Raw genomic sequence first — 24,143 nt, forward strand, 5'->3', positions numbered from 1 at the left:
TAATTTTTTTTTTTCTTTCGGTGCATCGTTAATGAGAATCTCTCCAAACCTAGAAAGAGAGAAAAACCACATAGATTATGCAACGATTAACATTTAATCCAGAAACATTTTCTAGAATCTAACATCCAAATACCAATTAGCACTTGCATATTATGATTAGGATTGTTATCAGTATCAATCGCCTCATCCTAAATTATACCAAATTAAAACTGTTGAAACAAACAACATGATAGGTGCTTCGGTGCCCTTTATTTTCAAAATAATAATAATAATGGTGTCCTGAACTGCTGCTCCTCGATCCCACCCATGACCTGAAGTAAAGTTCCTTCAACTCCTTATAGAGTAAGATGAGAACGATTCTGATTAACATAGCTCCGTAGTTAATTGAAAGAACTTGTTTTCCGATGAGCATGCACAAAACAACAGCAACTGCAATATATTTCTTGGACTTGATATTCCTACACAAAAATTAAACACAGATTTGAGATTGATTTTCGTTCTTGAAATTATAACTCATAAGAAAAAGTAGTAGTAAATGAAACTTACATGAACAGAAACGACAATGCTTGAGTGACAGGAAAACATATGACTAGAAAAAGTTTGAAGAAGAATGAAAGAATAGAGCGGCATAAAAGATATATAAAACAGTAACATAATAGGGTTAGAATTAAACACAGAAGTATTTGAGTAGCTTCCATTATTTCTCTGCAAAATATACACAGAAATAGAATAGAATTAGGGTTAGGGTTAGTTAGATTAATAAATATTTTATAACTAAATAACTAGTTTGTTAGAAGGATTAACGAAGCACATACCGAGATGAGTAACGACAATGAGAGAGATTTCAATATGATTTCTCCAGCTTCAACTTTTCACCGTTTATATAATGACAGCTTGGGCTTTTCTTTCTCCGCGTTTGCTAAATATTTTATAAATCTTTTTAGAAAATAGATTTCTATTAAGAAAAAGAAAATAAGATATAGAAACTTTTTTGATAAAGATGTCATACGATAGCAATATTCCAATCATATCTTGGTGTTTCCCTATTTAATAATAAAAAATATATTTTTATATAGTAGTATAAAAAAAGATTACGAAATCATTATTGTACCTTTATTTTAACTTGTAAATATTGCAATTATAATTTTATTTTAAAAAATTGCTTTTATATAGTAGTATAAAAACAGAAGATACCCGATTATAATTTTAACTTGTAAATATTGCAATTATAATTTTATTTAGGCTTAATTGCACTTTTGGACCCCTATCTTTCCAAAAGTTGCGGTTATGGACCCCTAACTAATTTAAATTCAAAACAACCCCCTATGTTTTGATTCTTTGGCAGTTTTGGACCCCCAAGGCAAAATAAAATAAAATATTGACATGTGGCACCTCACTTAGGGTGCCACGTCAGCGTTGACCGAGTCAACAATGGACTGGGGGTCCAAAACTGCCAAAGAATCAAAACATAGGGGGTTGTTTTGTATTTAAATTAGTTAGGGGTCCATAACCGCAACTTTTGGAAAGATAGGGGTCCAAAAGTGAAATTAAGCCTTTTATTTAACAATGCTCGAGGAATTAATCTTCGACAGTTGTGCACTGAAGATACCCGATTTACACAAAAAAGATCACGAAATCATTGGTACCATTGTTTTAACTTGTAAATATTGCATTTATAATTTTATATAGAAAAAAATAAAATTTAATTGAAATATGAATTGTCCAATATTGATTGTATAGTCACACGCTCGCAGACTACAATGACCATATCAAATTCAATCCTTGAGATCCTGAAACTCCTCCCCAAGTGAACCAAACATATACTCCTTTCAGACACATTTATAAGCAAAAAACAATTTTTTAGGTACATTGAATAACTAATGGATTTGGTTACATGTATGAACCATATACATTAGTTATTCAATGAATCTAACAAGTTGTGTTTTGCTTATAAATGTGATCGGGGAAGTATGTTCAATTAAAATCTTTCGTCTCCCCTTGTTTGAACCAAAAATATATTTAATTAAAACATCTCCCCCCCTATTAAAATTACTCCTTTCTTTCTCCTCTTTGCATCACATCTATTATTTTACCATGTATGTTTAATATTAATAAGAAAAAATTACATATTGCATCTTGGATATCCGAAGATCGATCCAAATTAAACCACATCTATGAAGCCCGTATACTCTAAATATAGAAATTAAACCGCATCTATTGATGGGGTGTGGTCCCCTAAATAAATAAACTACAAAACCACCTCTTAAGTATTGACTTTTTTGCAGTTTTGGCCCCCCAGATAAATTTTGACCAAGTCAATGCACACGTGGACGCCACGTGTGTATACTCAAACCACTTTAAATTTAGTATCCATAATAATTTCATTCCAGAAAGAACGATTATTAGTACTAGATAGATACAGAGCAATTCATTATTACTAATTTATGATATTTGGGTTTGGTCCAATAAGTTTCAGTTTCGTCCATGGTGCGTAATTGCTTGAATTGTTGAATAGCATAAATTAAGTAATTGCAGCAAGTGTTCAATAGGTTTGACCAAATATAGAAAACAAACAGATATATGGGTACTTGTGGGGAAGTTATTACTCCTTGAGTTCATCATTCTATGGAAGCCTAACAGTGTGTGAGAAAATTCCAAAGGTGAGTATTGTTGATTGTTAATTGAATCATCATTTTATCTTTGTTAACTGTTAACATGTAGAATTGTTTCTAATGTGTTTCATCATATTGTTTTTACAGGGACGCGGCGGAGAGGAAATAGTTACTTAGGTTAGGCGTTCAAGTAGGATTAGGAGCATTACCACTTCTCATGTATAACCAGTGAATAACTTTGCTTGCCTGCAATGTGAATGTATCTTTTTCTATTTTCTATTAACAAAGTGTCTTGTCTTCTGAATCTTCTAGCTTTGCTTATAAAATGTTGAATACCATAAACATATGCAGCTGCTCTGCTCATTTACATACCTTCTGAAAGTATTTTAAGTTGAGACTTCATAAAAATATTGCATTGAGTTTTTGGGAAGAAAAATTCTAAAAATGTGAGTGTACGTACTCCTACGTTATTGTCTTTTTTAGATGAAGGACACCACTATATCACTGAGATAACTAAAATGAAGGTTCGAATCATAGTTCGAATTTTTTACACTTTATATCTAATTTTATTTAGGCAAATGAAAATAAATATAAATTAACATTTAGGAATTAAAAATTAATTTAATAATAATATTAAATTAACAATTTTAATTTTTAAATACTTTAAACATTAATTGATATAAATTTTATTATGAATTAAAAATGTCCTTTTATGTAATTTTACATCTATCAGCTAATTGAACCGTTAATTTTATCAAACACTTCAAGTAGCTTATCAGCTACTAGTCATCAGCTATAAGCCATCAGCTATAAGCTATCAGCTAGCTTATCAGTCATCCGTTATTTTTACAAAACAGAGCCAACATCGGTCCATTCATGATCTTTAATCTCTTATCAGAAGTTGAATTATTCCAATCTCACCGACATTTTGCCAATGTGAATTTGAATTTCAAGTAGTAAAGAAAAAAGCACGTGTAGTATGTAATTCACCTCACTATAGTATTTTCAACTTCAAACAGTGTGTGAATGTGATGGTTAAATTAAATATCTATGAATGCATACATGCAATATCCACGTTTCTGCTGAGTTTGTCTTGTCCTCACTGCTCAATCGTAGACTTTAACTGTAGTAGCTTGAATATTGTGTTCAGAAAAATCACTCAACAGTACAGTAGAATTTCTGAAACATGAAAACAACTTATCATGCACGCGAATGAACCAAAACAACCTCATTGTCAAGAATATCAATGATTTCAACCTCTAATTAATAGGATAAACATTTTGACTTGTTTTCTTGGATATAACCTAAAAGCAGCAAGACACCGACGAATTATGAATGAAATCTTACCCAACGTTTCTTTACATATTATACAATCAATCTCTGACTTCAAAATTGAAATAATGCTTTTCTTGTTAAAAACTAGCTGGAAAGGTTACCCCATTACCTCATTTCTTAGGTGATGTGTTTCACCTTGTAGAGTAGAATTTGAGTGGTTGGTGTCCAAATAAAGGGGAATAAATGAATAATTAGAAAAAGCTAAAAGCTATGACAGTAAATAATGGGTCCCAAGTGCTACATATTCTGGGGTTGAATGACAAATTAAATTCCTATATGTTAGCAATTTTGGATCAAAAACAAAAGTTGAGTTGGACATGTGATGTGTGAGCACCATAGTAGAATATAGTCATTCATTGAACGCATTCATATAGTTAGAAGATCAGTAATTATCTAATCGAGATTAAACCTTTAAATCACAAACTCGATAATCTTTTTTTTTTATACTGTCCAATCTCGATCAGAGGGTCAGAGATCTTATAACTGTGTGGATGTGTTCAATGAATGAGCAAAAAATCTGGATTCTTTAGTAATAATGGCCATCATAAAAAAAATGAAAAGTGACCTAAGAGATATAACAAATAAGCAAGCACCCATGTACCCATGTGATGATTCCATGGTTTTATTCCCATTCTCACCAACATGTGAGCATCATCCATCCCCCTCTATTTGTAAACCACATAAACCTTTTTTCCAAGTCATTTTAGTGGGACCCACTAGACCTCACCATGTTTCCTCACATGTGCATTTATTTTCCTTTTTATTCAAAGACGTTTCAAACCCGTGCAACCCTGCTGTATTCTCTGTTTTGTTCTTGCTCAAATTTCATAGTCATTGACTATAACTGCTATTCACCTACATGCGAACAATAATGGCCCATATCAGATAGCCTTCCATTGGAATACAGTGTCTCTAGTTTCTAGCATAATTTATTCATTTACTGTGTACATTTGATCTGTCTGTTGTTATTCAAAGATTCGAATTGGATTCAACCCATATCTATCTGCATAACATTATTTATCAGTACACTCCATCAATATGAATGATTAAAACTAAAAATTGAAATAAATAGACTACTTCATCATTGAATTTATGTACATTGATCGAATTTGTTAATGAATTTTTTGAAATAGCTAAATAGTCTCTCAATTTACTCAATGTCCATCAAATGCATCCCTCTATCAAGTTTAGACGTTAGGCACGATGAAGTGCTTTTTAAACGTTGATGTTCGTCACTTTCACATTTTTACTGCAAAATTAAACAAATTCTAATATCAAACTAAACCCTGCATACATGGGAGGCGACGCGGACGTATGCATTAGCCTTTAATGTTGCAAGTCATTGCGTCTAATGTTGGGACTTGATCGAGGGATATAATTGAATTAAATTGAGAGAGAAATATGGATTTTTTAAAAAACTTCAAAGGCAAAAGTTGTCGAATCCATGTAAATTCAAGAAGAAAATGGCTTATTCATTAAATAAAAGTAACAATTATATGTATGTCTCTACATGACATCACCAATCTATCATATCACGAGAAGTGTTATGTACACTTTCTTTATAACATAAAATAGTGAGAGTCATATAAATCTCTCTTACTTTTTAATGGATGGCCTAGATCACACATGAAAAAAAATAATGGGAGAGAATCCCCTCCCTTTCTTAATATCATATACTAGCTCTCTCTTACTATCTCTTTCTATCTCAATAGTATGTCCACCTAACATTTTCCAAATAAAATCGAGTTTAGTTGTTGTAAGATGAGTGCGGGAAAGAACAACGTTCAAATTGATGTATAAAGAGTACAGAGAAAAGATGAAGAAAAGTATCTTTCTTCTTTGGTGAGAAGGAGCAGCCATGAATAAGAGTCCCCAACATAATGATTATTCAAAATGATGTTCCTTGGAAGTCAAAAACACTTTTGTCCATTGAGCTTTCAGAAACGTGTACTTCACCAAATGCCAGCCAGTGCAGTGAATGTTTTCTTCCAAACCAATCACCCACTAGATTCTCACATGCAAACCAAATTCCCTATACTCTAATCAAACATTTTCTTCTCGTTCTTCATAATAATAATAAATCATACATACAAACAAGAAAAATTAATCAAATACAGAAATTTAGTTCTATTTATTTACCAGTCTAAATAAAATAAAAAGATTCTAAGCTTCATTAACTTCACAATTCACAAATCTATGTCCATTTTTTTTTCATCTATTTTTGTATTCAAATCTAAATAAATTTTCCACTAATGAATTACAAATTCTGAGAGATTAATACAATAATGAAAAGATAAAAAAAAAAAAAATCAGTCAAAATGTCTGCATGCAAAATCATCAGAATTTCCAACGGAATCTTGAGGCCACGAATCCCGAAGAAGCTTTAGCAACAGTTGCGCCTTCCTCTTCGCTCTCTCAGTACAATCACTCTGCACCAGAAGCAAAAGCTGAGTCAGCACCCCCGCCGCAACTGCTTCTCGTTGACACCGTTCCGATTCCGAACACAGCGCCATGAGTGCTCCGGCTGCGTACTCCGTCGCACGATCCGATATCTTTAATATTATCTTCACAAGCATCGGCACCGTGAGAGCATGACCGGCAAACGACGCGCAACCAGCTGGTACACGGCATAACAACTCCACCGTTGCTAATGCTCTCTCAGCATCACACTTCTCGAAATCAGCAAGCCGGTCAATAAGTACTACAGGTGCACCGGCGGAAACAGCACGGTGGCGCGTTTGTTTCACCAAACATAAAGCGAACAAAGCTTTAATTCCTATCTTCAGTGCACGTGGATAGGAGATCGGATTCTTCAATATCTCAACAACACCGTCGTAGATCCCGTCAACATTGCTCACCTGAAGACGAATCTCCGGCGAGTGAGTTCCGGCGACGATGATTTCAATCAACGCTGCTGAGTTAACTCGAACATCGAACGAATCATGTGAAAGAAGACTTGTAAGGTAGTTAATCTTATCTGAATCGGAAGCGAGTGAAGTACATTCTGACTCACTGAGTGGAAATAGAACTATTAAAGCGAGTGACTCATTTTTTAACTCGTCTAAACCGTTGTTAAAAAGAATAGGTAATATAATATTCCGAACGTTGAGAGAGGATATAAGAGAACGGTTATACTCCGAGTCACGAGTTAACGATCTGAGTCGCCGGAGCGAGTTGAGACGTAGTTGAGTAGGGGCAGAATGTGAAGATATTTGGTTAAGTAAAGAACGAACAAGAGCAGCGTCTGCGGGTTGTTTAGGTGTTGGAATCCGCTGAACTCCAAAAGCGCGGTTGGAAACGCACCAATCTTGGATTAAACGGCGGAGGGTGTGATTTGGTATGAAGGTGAAATCTGTGAGATTGGTCCGGGTAACCGGACACGTCGTGTTACCGGTGTTAACCCACGACTCGATGCTATTTCGGTCGTAGGTTTGACCGGTGGAGACGGTCACTGGGTCTCGCATGAGTTCGAGCGAGATTGGACATCTGAAGTGGTAAGGAATTTGAACCCCTAAATCTAATGGTTCTAAACAGCCACGCATTTTTTTTTTTATTTGGTTATGGGACAGAAGAGGAATGAGGTTTATAATAGGAGAGTGAGTACTAGTATAGTACGAGAAAATATAATAATGCTAAATGTGAAGGCTCTGAAAATTCTCTTTAGCTAAGTTGTGTGTGTGCTTTCTCTTATATGAGATGAAACAGAGGAACATACCCAACAGGAACAGAGAGAGGGACCAACCCTTAACTCTCTGCCATGCCCCCTGACTCGTTTATTGCCCCCTCCCACACGTGTGGTGTGTGGTGGCATGGCATCCAACTTGGAATCTAACCCTGGTTGGGGAATTCAATCACAGACAAAGGATTGGTCAAATGAAATATGCTTATTATGGGTCCCACTATTATTTTCCTGCCTAAAATCTTACTCCTGTGTACATCAACTAATTACGCCTTGTCCTCCATTTCATTTTTTTACTTTATTTGTTACTAGTATTTTTTGGGGTCACTTTGCATTCTTCTTTTCTCTATTGTGTCTCTTTCATCTTTCTTTGCATTCATGGCCTTTTTGTTCTCTTTTCTTTTTTTTATCTTAGACTCTACTTTTGTTGTTTGGCAAATCGAGGTGAAAGAAAGCTTTGAACTTGTTTCATTGCAACTCTTTGTGTGTAGTGAAAGGTATCTACAGGAGATAGATCAATGTATATGATTATTTGATGGTTCATTGCAAAGTTATTGACTAAACCATTGTTTATTTGCATAACCTAATTAATCATCTTGTCAAAGCTTTTATAATTAAAAAGGAAAAGGTGGGAAAGCCTTTTATACTATTTATAATCAATTGCAATGGATATATGGATGCCACTTGAAAAAAAATATGATGAAATTATCACACTGTTAAGAAATAAATGATATTTGATGTCAAAATCTCTCCCAAGCCGAATACACTTGTAAGCTCAAGAAGTTGGTTTATTGAAGATATAATATTAGTTGAATGAATAATTTAAACATCCATTGCCTTTTTGCTGGCATCTTGAAGCATATAGAGTGTACTAAGCATATGATTCTTAGCATATATTCTATCAAAACAAATGATTCTTAGTATACATGGATATGCCACACAAAAGAAGAAGCATACATAGACTTGAGTTTTTTTTTTATTTTTTAAGGAAGACTTGAGAATTTTATATTAACTACAAATTATGTACGATATTAATTGTTTTGCACTTGTAGTATAATTTTTTAACATGCATTCAATTAAATCACATTATAACATCACTTTATTATCGAGACGGATCAAATATATTTTGAGGTTTAAATAAATCTTACTATAATAGTTGTACCAAAAAAAAAAAAATCTTACTATAATAGGGTTTTTAGAAAAACACAGGACTTATTAAAAAAAATAAGTTTGTTAAGTTCAATGTTTGAACCTTGATTAGGAAGGATATTAGGCCCTTATATTGGCCGTCTAAGTTGGACAGACAATTATAGTTAATTTACGTGTTATATATATTTATTGATTAAGTTAAATTGTTTTAGGTCATTATTGGTCCAAAATTTGGAGGTATTATAAAACCTTATTTTAGGCTGTTTGGCCCTATATATTATGTTGTTCATAAAATTTTCTCACAAATATGAAATAATTAATCATGATCATATGTGATTTGACGCATATGTAAAAATACTTTACACTAACCTACATATAAATTAAATTCATATGTAATTATTTCAATTTTTTAAGTGTATATGTTTTCTCTTAGAATTTCTCTTATTGTTCAATTGCATTTGAGAAATCCTTGCCTCATTATATTATCAAGGATTTCTCTTTTATCGTGTCTTATATCATTCTCTGAGGGAATCACTGTTAGGTATAACAACAAAACTCATATATGCAGGTACTTATCTGAACCAAATTCGATTTGACGGATTTTCTCCGATTTAAAAAACACGGGTACGAGATGGGTAACAGGGATATAAGTACCCACCCCGAACCTATACCCAAACCCGTCTCAAATGTAAAAAATCAATGTATTACCCCTTTTATATAAATAAAAACTCAAACCCTAAATCATTTCACTCACACCGTTAGAGTCTTGGTCTTTCAGATGACACTCACTTATCATAATTCTCTCTTTTCTCCTTCTATATATCACACTCTAGGTCTCTTTATTTTTCATCACCATAGACATTGATCACCGTCATCTCTTTACTATATAATGCATTACAACATTGCAATCGGGACTGAAAAAAACTTTTATTTTTATTCAAAAAAATTATACAATGAGGGGATGGGGATAGGGCAGGGATACCCAAACATGTTGGGAACGGGGATGAGATTCGATTTCTCATGCCTGATCACTGTACAAATAAACTTATTGACTAGGTACGTGTAGATTAACATGTAAGTATATTGGAGTAGGGTATGGGACGAAAAAGGTAAAATTCATCCTCAATCCGCCCCATTATCATGCCTAATCACTTTACAAATAAATTTGTTGACTATAATCTTCATTTGCATAAAGATATCTTTAAGTGTATAATGCAATTTAGGTAATGTAATGTTTAAAAATCTGAACATCAATATTTTTTTTTAAAGAATCTGTCTTCATAATTATAAAATAATATATATTATGAAACTTATAGAGTAGATAAAATCTAAGGATATTTTTTTCATTATTTGGTAGTTTGTTTGGTTAGAGGAATCAATGGAAATTGAAAAAAGAAATAATGGTATAGGACCAAATATATATAGTGGAGAGTTTGGATAATAGATGAAATTAAGAAAGGAGCAGGTGCAAATAAGTTAGGGAATATGATTAGGTTTGAATCGTTTGGTAATGATGATGAGTCAAAGTCAAAGATGAAGAAATTAGAAGGAAAGTGGGGGGTCCAGGTTGTCTAACCTCTTTATTGAGCAAAAAACAACTTTCGTGTGGATAACAATAACGGGTGCTTGCCATCCTTAGTAAAGTGGTCCTATCTGTGGACGTGGTTGGTTCAACAAGTGACACCTACGTTAGATATTCCTTCATTTTCAATTAACCTACTTGCATCCATAAATCACAAAAATACCGGTGAACTTAACTTTATAAAAAACATAATATACGTCACAAATTATATACTCTATTCATTTATTTTTAAAGTAAATTTCTCCGGTCATTGAGTTATTTGACAAAAAACAAATAACATTACTCAATTTTACTTCTTCCGTCATAAATTATATATCGTTTTACAATATCAATGAGATATTAATGTTGTTTTTTCTATTATATCATTAACTAGTTATTACTCTAACTTCTTTTAATTCTTTAATTTATCTTTTTTCATACATTTTATTAAAGAGAATTTTGTAAAACAACTCATAATATTTCATTTCTACATAAAATTAATCATATTTTTTAATACGTATGAAATGTTCAAAACGTCGTATAATTTAAGATGGGGAGTAAGAAATAAAGCTCGAGCTTTGTCGTGAGAATGAGATTTTGGATTTGGTCATTTAACTAAATAAATTTTGGCTTGTATAAACCAAATAGTGGTAAATATATTGATTTTGTTATCATGCTAATATCTCAAAATTCCTAAGTGTCGATGTCTATATAAATGGATAGGGTATATGTATATCTTAAACAGTTTATGACCTGTATTTTCCTATAAAAATTCAACTTGGTTTGAATAGAACAGTGTGCTTCCTTTGAAATTTATGTTGATGGTCCTTCGACCTCTCAACAACTAACTAGAAAATGTATAGATAGATAAGCAAACGCATCAAAAATAAAGTCGTATGTTATCAGGGGCGGATCTAGACATTAGGTATATGCGGAGTTAAAATTTTAAAGAAACAATAATACAAATTATATTAAAAATAAGAAATAATATTGTTTGATACAATACATTACAATGAAAATCGTCTTATATCCATTTGTCGAAAAATGAGCTAAAATGACATCATCGTCTTCTATCCATCTGTTGAAAATGAGCTAAAATGACATCATTGCTAATTGTTAAAAGAACATCTATTTCTATATATAAGTTACAAGACGATCACTTAGCCACTTATTGCTCATTTTGTTACATAGGTTACTCTTCACAACTTTCATATCCGAAAAAACACGTACAACACTTACAGTTGCCACCGGCAAGAGTAAAGCCAACTTTAAAAGTTTATAAACCACGACAAATGTGTTGCACTTATTTGTTTCCACAAGATTTGCACAAATATCTAAAAGCCCTTTTAACTTAGCAAATTTTGGGTCAGATCGAACATTGTAACATAATTCTTAAATTGAGTGTGTAACGCCACTTTCAGCACATCTATAAAATCATTTGGATAAAACTCAGTCATCCTCAATAACTTGTTCACATCAAGTGCCGCACTCAAGCATGAAACACACCGTGAAAGTTCAGTATTCTGGTGCTGCTCTTTATTTATTATCAAAATAAATAAATAAATAAATAAATAAATAAAGGAAAAAGCATGTGGAGCTATAGCTCTACATTGCCCCAACATAGATCCGCCCCTGTATGTTATAACAACAGTTGGGTGAGATATTTGAACAATAGAATATGTTTGGTTTCGCTGTAGGAGGAGTTAAAATTAATTCTAAAATTGTCTTTTACTTTTTATTTTTTTTTTAGGAAAAAATTGTCTTTTACATGTTTAGGTGTTTTTTTTAGTAGAATTGATTTTGAACTTTTGATTATCATATAAAGGTAGAACTTGAAATTTTTTACGTAAACAATTGATTTTTAATCTTCAATTTATTTTTCAACTCGGTTTTACATAAATGCAACCGGACATAAATCACATTACATTTAACTCACAACATCGTGTGATATTTTTTTGCTATGTTTTTAATTATTTTCTTTGCATTTGAAGGCAAATAAGAGGTTATTTAGGGGAGTTGTCGATAGTTTGAGGAATATTTTGTATCGTTTTCATTCAATTCAGTTTTATCTTAAATCATGCAACTTCGTAGGTGTTTTGAGTCTTTTTAGTGAGAAATCATGTGAATCGGCAAATCAAAACATCTCTTGAAGAATTGAGGATATGACGATTGAAGATCAATCGTTCTTAGAAGGTCTTTGAAGACAATACAAGTTGAAGAAAATTCATTTCAAATTCCAAGGCATTTCCAGACAGAAGAACGCTTGAAAAATGGACGAAAATTGCAAATTTCGCAAAGGAGCTACTGGCTCATGTGCATGAGGCAGCTCGGGCTACTGTCTCATGCTCTCCTGCACCTTATCCCATGCGCCTTACGTGCATAAATTGATGTTTGCTTGTTTTTAAAGCTGGATCGGTGGAAAAAAAAACCCAGTTTTATTCTCGTAACCCCTAATTAATGATATACTATAAATAAAGACCCTTGCACACTCTTTTATTCATTCAGAAATCTAGCAGTATAAGGCAAGGGTCAAACATCAGAGCTTCAAGGCAAAAGATATCTATCATCCTTTTGTTCTCTCTTGGGTATATTTTTCTATTGTCTTATAATGATGTCGGTTGCCATATGTAACTAAACCTCTTTGATTAGGGTTTCACGTTGAACCCCTTCTTATTTGTTAAATTCAATTAATAAAGTTTTTTATTCAGTTTATGATTCAAGTGTTTGATTTAATTTGTATATATTTGTCTGTTTATATACCATATCTTAAATGAAGAATATTAGAAGTGATATATTAGGAGTGACAACTCTAATTCCGTCCAAACAAGACAATAGTAAATTGCTTAGTTTCTGAATTAAATTCATTTAATTGAATCTAAGTATAGATTTAGAGATATGACTCATCTTAAGTATGAATTTCACTGCTATATCACGAGGTCATGTTCTACTCTCTCAAATCCAAAGACAAGTCATAAACTAATAATCAATCAAATTAATTCCAACAAAGAGAGAAAGGGGTTCAACGATTCTTTAACCGTCGTTAAACTTTTGAATCAAAATCCAATCTTGCATAGGGCAGAGCAATTAAAACCCTGTAAACCATTTCATCTCTTTTAAATTCATTTATTTATAATAAATTCCACTATTTATCGAGTTGAACGACAATTTTTATGAAGAGAATAACTTACTACTTTACTACTTGTCTACGATTTGATCCACTTACCAATTCCATCCATCAGAAACCAAAATCAATCTTTCCTTCAAAATAAAATCAACTTACTTAAAATAAATTCATGTCACTACATAACAAAACATACACTTTGTTATATTCCACGCATTACACAATTTTTATTGTGTTTGATTGAGTAACTTTCAGAATCTTGTGCATCACCTACACATGATATTTTGTCTTATAGGATAGTCTTTGGTTTCAAATACAAGCTATATAAAATACAAAAAATATCATTTATATTTTTTTGCTCAATAACATTACCCCTCGTCTGATACCTCTCTCTATTAATTAATACTTCCTCCGTCTCTATTTATTAGTAATACATCTTTATATTATTATAGACCACATACATCATTAATTAAATGAATCTAAAAAGTTAAAATTTATTTATAATCGACAACGGAGAGAGTATAAAAGTTAGAAGTTGTATAAAAATTCAATATTGATGTTTGATTTTGAGTAGGAAAACATGAGAATTAATTTTTTTGTTAATAGTAATAAATTTCACGATTGATATTGTTTTACTACTTTACCTTTTCGGAAAGAAAATTGGTTTACATTTTAATCATGATGTTTAGAGTGATTCACGCTTCCCTCTCCTTTGAGAAGTTTGAAATACATTCCTTTCTTGTATTAAAATATACATTTTTTTCTCTTGAGAAGTAAAAACGAGTAAATTACACTTCTTCTTCTCTTAAGAGATGCTCAAATTACAAACTTCACTATCAAAAATTCAATATGCATTAAACTTTAATCAACTTTAACAAGAATAAATACTTCTATGATATCTGCTTGTGCCGCCATTTACGAAAAGATAATTTTTTTAATAATTTTAATATCAATAATAATTAAATTTGGATCGTTATCATTAATTTAAATATTTTAGAATATACATTTCATTTTTCAATAGCCCTATATTTACATGAGGTGTAATTTTTTCTAATATGTGTTACATAAAAAGTGAGGGAAGTGAATAATTTTAACATAAGAGAGAAGGATAGTGTAATATAAGCAACTTTAAAAAAAGAAAAGTGTAATTTACTTTAATATTCATTATAATTTGCAAAAAAAATATGTAATGTAATTAAGAGTATGTTGGTAAAAAGAATAGTTTATGGGATTATACTAAGTGAAGGTGGTCATGTAAAAGCATACAAGAACTTTTTTCTCCAGGGAAACGAGTAAGCGAATGAAAGGGGGAATGAAATAGAGAAAAATGTGAGAGCTACTAGAGACATGTGTTTCAGATTGACCCAATACTCATTTTTTCAACGGATCGTGTCACCCCAAGTCACTAGAGCTCACACAGACCATAACATAGAGTCATAGATTTGTCATAAGTCCTTTAAGGACCGATACTCCCTTCAACCTTAATTATAAGAAAAAAATGTAACAAAAAACTGATGTCTTTGGATTAAATTTTAAAACAATTACATGAACTTTGTTTGACATGTTTTTGTTCATAATCAAGGTTAGGGAAGTTATATTCAAACTTAAGTAAGTTTAATATTTACTTTTTAGAGGTGTTGAAATTGGAGAGGATCTTAACTCGGATTTCTAATACTTATTAGTTAGAATTTAAGGATTCAGTTGACTGAGACTCAGATAAGATTTGCTTAGAATCCCTAAAACTAAAATTTGCTTAGAAAAGTGGTAGATTTTGTGATGTTTGGAAGTGGATGAGAATTGAGAGGACGGTGGGTGAATTTGGAGGCACGCGTGTGGGAAGAGACAAATGCGGCCCAGAAGCACGAGCACGAGCACGAAAGAAGGACGTTCAAGTGTGACCCTATTGTCTCTGGTCAACCCGGCAATGTTTTGCAACTACAGCTTCTTCCAAAACACACTGTTCCCTTCTTTGCACGTGTATTCCAGCTGTTTTCATCCTCTTTTTTTTTTTTTTTTTTTTTTTTTGACTGTTTCTAGTAGTAGTAGTATAGTTTTGTACTATTTCCCTCCCTAGCTCTACACATGGAATTTGTTAAAGTTCTTAAAAATATAGTTGTTGTATTATAATTGTTCTCTTTTTATTTGTTAAAGTTCTTAAAAAACAATAACTTTTTTAGTAATTTTGCATGGACATGCATTTGTGCTGGTTTGATTTTCATAATAAATTTTAGGATTAATAGAGTTTTACCCTATATAATATAGGTAATTTCTGGTTTACTCATTTAGGACATTTTTGGTTTCGAATCAGTCATTTTAAAAATAAATAAAAAATTCCAGAATCCCCCTGACTCATCTGACTGTGCATATTTGATGACATGACACACTGAGTGGCGCGTTGACTGTGCATATCTACTTATGTAGTGTGTTGACTGTATAATTAATTTTATTTTTCAATTTTTAAGCGTACACGTGGCATTTGTGCATTTTTTTTTATTTTTAAAAATACAAAATAATATTAATTCATTTATATTAAATTAGAAATTTAAAAAAATCAAAAAATTGAAATTAATTATCGAAAATAAAAAACAACGTAAAAATTAGAAAACAAATCATATTTTTTTCCAAAATTAAGAAGATTTTTTTATATAAAAAATTCTAGAAAAAGATTATCTAAAATTTCAATTATTTAAACTTAATTCTTTTTAAAAAATATTATCTAAATTCTAGAAAAATATTTTCAATTTTTTATTTTTTAAAAATTCAGGAATTTTTTTAATTACGAAAACTATTTTCCAAAATTTAGATCATATTTTCTAATTATTTTCGAAAATTTTGAAATATATAAAGTTTCAGAATTTTTCATTTTTGTGAAATCTTCAAAAAAATAATCTGAATTTTTGGATTTTAAAAAATTAATTTTCAGATATTTTAAAAATAAAAATATGATGTGGAAGGGAGTTATACACGAGGCCAAATAAAAAAAATGTCATCTCAGCACCACATATTAGATTTTTCTGAGTTGGGTGGGGGGAATAAAAGGACGAATTCCAAACCAAATTCTTTTTAGACCATTTACAATGGTTGAAAATTTTCAATAACCCTCAACATCCACTTTTTCAATTCCCAACATTCCACATCATTTTCTCTCTCTTAATTCAACATCCATTCAATTTTTTATCTCTCCAATGATTTTTTTATTCAACACTCTACCCCACCACCTTTTATTTCTTATTCTTATTTAATTTTATAATTTTGTTTTTATAATTATATAAAATTACAATTATCAATTATAATTAAATTAAAATAAAGATACACTTAACATTTTTTTTTTTGTAAAAACAAAATTTATTTAAAATTGATAATTGATTTGGATTTTGAGGATACACTCCACAAAATTTATTCTTAAAATAGATTTGGATTTTGAGGATGTTGGTTGGAAAATTGATTTGGGTTTTAAAGGTGTTGGTTGGGAAATTGATTTAGGTGTTGATAATTGTTGGGATTTTGGTAGCTAAATGGGTAATCAGAAGAATTTTGGGTAAACAAAGACTAAAACTTCAAAAGAAATGCTTTTAATAAGATTAAGAGAGTGAAAAACTTGGTTTTCTTTTCTGTGTCCAAATCAAATAATCCAAGAAAAAAAAATCACGAATTTTGGTAAAAATAAATAAATTATTATTTGCAATGAAATAATTGAGTCCAAATTATTAAGAAGATAAAAATCCAAACAGCCAATCGTGAAGCAACATGTGTCACTACTTTATCGACAACTCATTCTCTCTCCGCGTTTTCCTGCAAGCGACGCGCGTTGTCGGCGCGTGTCTCACACGCGCCCAGCTTGGCAAATAAAAATGTGACGCGTGGCCCCTGCGGTCAGACTTTCAACATGTTTAAACCTTTCATCACCTCTCTCCTCTTCTCTCATTTTCAATAACCCTCTCAAATGATTTCAATAGGTTGAAAATGGCATTCAATAAGCCATTGTAGATGGTCTTAGGGGGTAAACTGAAAACGACATATTTTACAGGAAAAACACTATTAACTCTAAAAAAATGTCAAGTAGTCTAGTGGTTAAAATTCACATTTTTTATGGTGAATAACTGGGGTATCCGGGATTCGAACCCCAACCCCTACATATAACAACATATTTTTGTATCTATCTCTCTCCAACTTCCAAATCTCCATTTATTTTGCCAAATGGAGAGGATCTTCACCCAATCATATGCCCCTTACTCATAATATGTTGTTAAAGAAAAAGGGAAAATACACTCACACGGGGGGTGTGTTTAGTCAAACCAAATCCTCAAAAAGCAAGGTAAAGAGGAAAAAAAACAAGAAAAGGCACAGAAAAGGAAAACCAAATTCCTCTTCTAATCAAGTATAGTAAATTATATAAATTTCTTTTGCAAAAGTTTAAATACTTTTAGCATGAGGTAAATTAAGTATGAAATTTTAAGATAGCAGCGTTTAAAAATTTATATTTTATTAAAAAAATTGTAAATTTTTAAGTGATAGATTGTTCTAATATTTTAAACATCATTGTAAAAATTCATTCAAACATGTGAAAGGCACATCTGAATTAGCTTAAAAACAACAACCAAACGTCGTGACTAAAAATATTTGGAATACCAAAACCTTTTGAAAGTATTTCGAGAAACTAAAAACAAAATTTGAGATATTTAAGGGACAAAAAACTTACTTAACCCATAAATAATCAGTTTATTTTTTGCACCATAAGAACATCACCTAATTTTTATAATTTCAACACATAACATTATGATTAAGTTGGACCCACTAACACATTGATACAAACTTTTTTAAAATAATGTATCACAATTCATCTCTTCAAAAACTAAATAAATCAAAGACAATGAAAAATAATATTTCGATGTCTCAATAGTGTAACATCAATGTTTATTTATACTGTGTCTTCCTGGACAAAGGCTCAACAATCACTCCTCATCCTCTTCCCAACAAACTTCTGCATACATGAAACATGCAAAAAAAAAAAGTCTTAAAAACGCAAGAAATGGGTTTCAAATCATATATACGGTATTCTAATTAAAGTGTGTAGAACAAACACGCAAACTTATATCATAATATCAAATATTCTAAGCATACCTTATAATCATGATCAAAAGTGCATGACATAATAACGTTTCTTCAATTCTATTATATATACATGTGGTACTATTATAACTTAATCAAGAAAGTAAATTATAAAAACACACTTAATAGCAAAAAAAAGTGTAACATGCCTCAATATGACTAATAAGATATTATTGGGTGATCAGTTAGGATTGACAATCAAAATACGCTCCATTGAGGTTGCACACAAGATATAAAAATCCTCAAGGCCAGAGTAGCGAATCTCTCAGGGTCTTAACTTTCTCAATTCATAAATTATTTTCTATCCACATACAAGTTCAATTATATGATGCATAAAGACCCCCTTATTCATTTTCAAAATGGAATACTGTTCTCACAATTCAGAGTTCATGTACATCATATTCTAAATATCAATTGAGTACCATCATATACTAGTTCACAGGTCACATTGATATTCTTTACAAATTCTTGTTTCAAATCATATGAATCACATAATTACACAAGTTCAAAACATACTCGATCATCATTCCTCAATTTCGTGATTTGAGATAGTAGTGATAGGTTAAAAAACAAAAATATAATCGATTATATCAAAGATATCATGTACCAATATACCACAACAACCTCACCACCACAAAATAATACAATAAAGAAGTAAATAATCTAAAAAAAAGAGTGGAGATTGATTCAGGTTGAATGTAAATGATTCAAAGAACCACTTGACTGTGAATCAATTCGAAAATGACTTGTGACTAGATGAATTAATTTACATAGTTGTTTAGAAAGTAATAAAATACATTATGAAGTAAAAACTTGTTTAGAAAATGCTTAGTATTTTATGTGAACTTATTCAAAAGTAATAAAATAGTAGTGAATCAATTCATTATAGGGTGAATAAATTCACAATGATTCTTTACACAAATAAATGGATTTTCAACATTTGGAAACTAACTCAATTCCATTTTAATTTTATTTACACCAAAAGTACAACCCAACGAAAATTAATATGCTCAAAATCAAGCATACAAACATATTAAATTTAGCAAGGGTAAACTAGGGTGCTACTCCTAACTTTATATTTTGCAAAAATTTGGTTATAAAATTTGAAAATTACCGTACAGAGTAAATCCGGATTGTGTACTTCACTATGATTGAAAGGTTAGCTGAAGCTCTTGGAAGTGACAATAGATCATTTGCCTTGCCAACCATTCTTGAATCACAAATTACATTAATCTTTTCTATCACATGTGCTCTTGTAATCAAATGTTTCAGAAATTGCACTTCTTGATCTTTTCCTTTAAATCCCACCATTGTCATAAATTTCAACTTGTGATTGATAAAATTGTACATTTGCTCCCTCTGCCAGAACATTGTCTTAGGAATCGGTAGAGCACAATCTTGAGAAGTAGCACTTAGACCATGTATAATGATTTTTTCATTCAACATCCACTTTTTCAATTCTCAACACTCCGTATCATTTTCTTTCTTTTATTCAATACTCATTCAACTTTTACCCTCTCCAATAATTTTTCATTCAACACTTTACCCCACCACTTTTTATTTCTTATTCTTATTTAATTTTATATTTACATAAAATTACAATTATTGATTATAATTAAATTAAAAAACACTTAACAATTTTTGTTTTTGTTTTTTGTAGAAACAAAATTTATTTAAATAATTTATTTTTATTTTCTTAACTTAAAATACAATACAATAAACTAAGCACGCGACACACAAATAATTTAAAATGCAAGGCAGCAGCATACTAATAGAAAGATAATAATATTGAATTTTTTTTTTTGTCTCCAAATCAAATGAACCAAGTCTCTATTTATAGACAAAAAAAAATCATCAATTTTGGTAAAATTAAAAATTAAAAAAATTCATTTATCATGAAATAATCGAGTTTAAATAATTAAGATGAGATTAATCCAGCAAGCCAATCAACAAGCGCCACATGTCAGCTCTTATCCACCACCACATTCTCTCTCTGCGAGAAAGTCCAGTCTAGCCTGTCAGGTTTGTGTAGTGCACTCTCCCTACAAACCACTTGTTTTGCTCCACATCTTCAGTTTGGCCCACCATTCTCCCATTCAACATCTTTCTCCTTCACATCATCATTCAACACACCATTGGAGCACTTCCACTTGTTGAAGGTTGCTTTCAACATATAGCAATTCAACGCCATTGAACATGGTCTTAAACATGAATCTCCAAAAATCTATAAAATATAATTTCATTTTAAAAAATTATATTTCATACAAAAGAGTGTCATTCTTTAATGTGTATACGTTAAAAAATCAATAACATAAGGAACATTATAGTGCAATAAGGTTAATGGTCACATACCGGTATAGAAATTTCAAGGGTATTGAGACAGATGCATGACTTTAGTATGTATGAAAGTGCCAAAGCTTCTCTTATATTATTCAAATCCAATTCAATTGATAAGGTCGATAGATTTTGAAAAATGTTGTTTGAGATTCCTACATTTAAGTGATATATAGTTAGCTCAATTATATACTATAATGAAATGAAAATAAATCATAATCCATGTGAACATTCCAAATTAAATATTCATTATTTTATGCAATATACATTCAAATCACAGTAATAAGACTCTCAATTGTGGCTGACAACAATCGTCTCAAAGATTTTAAATTGTGATTGTAGTGATGGTTGAACTCAAATCACAATCCTCAACATTGTAAATAATCACAATGAAATACAACTTCAATCACAAAGATATCAAATATTTTGATGTAACAATCTAGATCACGTTGAATAATCTTTTTAAAATTCTGGTTATAATTTCTACATCAAGGTTTTAGAAGAAGTATTATCGATCTAGTAATCGCGACTATAAGTGTTGTTGCCCCAACTAGATAAATTTTTGTAATTTTATGTAATATCAACGATCATAAGATAAATAATTGATCACAATTTATAACCAAAATAAAAATAAAAAGGGAAGAACTTACAAAAAGAGCACTGCAATTTTCAAGAATTTCATGAGTTTTGAGACTCTTTCCACTCGAATAAATGCTTTGCACAATTGGATCATAAGAAGAAGAAAAAGTATTGAGATTTTGAGAATACATTTTAAGACCCTTTTCCGGGTAAATTAGCGAATCAATCTCAACAACTTGAAGGCCCTCGATATAAATATCAATCTCTTCAACAATCAACCACTTAAGCTCCGAAAACTTAAGATTAGGGTTTTTAATTTTGAGCACATCGAATCCATTTGACTTCTCCAAACTTAAGCATTTTTTTAAAATTCCATTGATTGTTTCACTCTGTATATCCATCTTCTTCAATTTCAAGAGCTTCAAATTTTCACCACTTATAAATGCAGATAAAGTGAAGAAAGTTTTGAAAATATCTCAGGAAAAAAATTGGGTTTCAGATCTTGATTGTTAGGAGCTAGAATTGAATTGAGACATTCTAGAATCAAAGAATTCAACCTTTTGTTTTTCTCCTTCACAATCTTAACCCATCCTTCCACGTCACCAAGGGCAATATTTTGAGGGGAATGTTTAAAGAAAAATGTTAGATAGTACGGAACTTGTGGCGGCACTTTTTTGTTTTTGTTTTGAATAGTAAGTAATTTAATTAATTAATAGAGAGTTTAAAGGTAAGCAATCTTTTTATTTTATTTTTTTTGTTGAAAGGTTAGCACTCTTTAATCTTTAACACTAATTTTTTCGATTGAGGGAATTAATCTTAAGCAAATGGTGCAACAAATTGAAACGGTGCTGACCACCTTTTTCTTTGGTTGAATTGCATAACAATGAAGACATAGTGCATAACAATAGATACCGTTCAGGTTTCTTATATGGTCAAGCGTCCGTGAATTTTCGTCAAAATAAATCCGGTACTATATAGCACTTCTCATGTTTAAATAATCGACAACTTGTCAAATTATCTTGATGACGATCTAATATGGCATGAACTAGTTCACTATATTTTCGAGCATCTTCTTCAGTGGCTCGAAAGAATAATGGTTTTATCATGCGTGTCCCATCAAAATCAAGGTGTGATGCATTAAAACTCTTAGGGAGAGCTTGCCGCCCATTTGGGTCCCACAATACTGGAGGGATTAGTCTCCGCAGTTGCGCACGGAGGATACTTGATTTACACCCAAAAAAAAGGCTCCCATCTCTTTGAAATGATGCTGCTTCTCACGGCTTGGTCGATGGAAAGATAAGAGATGATGGAAGACAAAATGTCATTTGACAGTGTACTTATGAGATCTGGTTTTTCACGATTTTTTCTTGTTTTCTTTGTTTTTGATCTTGTCATTTTTGTTGCAAGGAATCAAAACCATGAGGAGATGTCACTCTTGGTGAAATTGTTGTGTGAGAAAGGTTGTTTGCAAGAATTTTAATATATAACAAGATTGAATAGACACAATTATATGATATGTTCTACAATTGGGCCGGCCCATTAGATTTTGAGGCCGAAAGCGATTTCTGAGTGATGCTTTATAAAAATAGCGAGGCCGTGTTAAAATTGATAAAATATTTGTATAAAATTTATGTATTTTTTTTTTATATTTTTGTAATTTATAGAAGAAATTATTAAAGTTAATGATGAAAAAATTTATTTTGTGTGTATGGAAAACATAATATTCCAATTCATTCATAATGTACGCTTAATTATTAGGACCTACATTCCATGTTAATTTGAAGAGTTTATTGTAAAGTCCACAGCTCCTGGTTTAGTTACTTCACACTCTAGTCGACCATATCTAAAATCATACACATATTACATACACATGATGATATTCTATTTTTACACACGTACATATTATGAATTAATACATTGATACATTATTAACAATGAATGGAAACTCAATAAAAAAACATAGGATTCAAAGAGAATAGTTATGGTAGAAGACTACTTGTTTAATATAGAAACGGGTAAATAATTTTACGGATTAAAAAATGCATTCGACTGATAAAAATGTTGAAATTGTTAGGCCGGACGTCATGACCGAGGTTCAAACCTCAGTACCTCTACTTTGTGTGTGTGAGTTTATGATAACTTTTTCATCTCGTCTATCTGAAGAAGAAAAAATGCCCTCGATAGTTGAGTGTATCAAATTTAAAATACTAAAGTCTAACATTATTGAATCTATTGTGACACTTTTTTTTTTTTTTTTCATGTCACTTCACTTTTACGTGTATATAAAACGGGAAAATGCTAGATATCAAGAATGATTTTATAAAAAAGATCCAAGAATGACATGGCACAATAATCACCTTTAGATTTCAGTCTTATTTATTAATCTTTCATAAAAAAAATAAAAAAAACATAACACCCACCACCCATGATTTCCGGCCAGGCTGAAATTTTATTGGCTAACATTAGTTTCAAGACTATTTCTTGATAAAATCTAAGGGTGATTATTCTGCCATGTCATTCTTGAATTTTTCTTGATAAAATCTTTCTTGATATATAGCATTGCTCTATAAAACGACATTAATAGAAAACACATAATATTTCATCCTCGTGAGCTTAGCTTAATTGGTAGGGATATTGCATATTATATGTAGGGATCGGGGTTCG

General features: G+C 31.1%; 1 protein-coding gene and 1 long non-coding RNA gene across 2 annotated transcripts; both read right to left on the minus strand.

Moving 5' to 3' along the window:
• Positions 1 to 306: 306 nt before the first annotated feature.
• LOC120580299 (uncharacterized) lies at positions 307 to 969 on the minus strand. The gene is made up of 3 exons (XR_005645998.1): positions 816 to 969; positions 547 to 705; positions 307 to 458 (listed from the first exon to the last, which is right to left on the minus strand). It is a non-coding gene; the product is annotated as an uncharacterized lncRNA (long non-coding RNA).
• Positions 970 to 6,095: 5,126 nt separating this feature from the next.
• On the minus strand, positions 6,096 to 7,763 carry LOC11444580 (U-box domain-containing protein 26). The gene has a single exon (XM_003607892.4). The coding sequence runs from the start codon at positions 7,487 to 7,489 to the stop codon at positions 6,257 to 6,259; it is 1,233 nt and encodes a 410-aa protein (XP_003607940.2). The 5' UTR covers positions 7,490 to 7,763; the 3' UTR covers positions 6,096 to 6,256.
• Positions 7,764 to 24,143: the final 16,380 nt, after the last annotated feature.

Source organism: Medicago truncatula, chromosome 4, assembly GCF_003473485.1.
Source record: "Medicago truncatula cultivar Jemalong A17 chromosome 4, MtrunA17r5.0-ANR, whole genome shotgun sequence".
NCBI classification, from domain to species: domain Eukaryota; kingdom Viridiplantae; phylum Streptophyta; class Magnoliopsida; order Fabales; family Fabaceae; genus Medicago; species Medicago truncatula.

Coding starts and splice junctions, on each gene's coding strand:
- LOC11444580 (XM_003607892.4), bottom strand. CDS start 7,489: ATGCGTGGCTGTTTAGAACCATTAGATTTAGGGGTTCAAATTCCTTAC.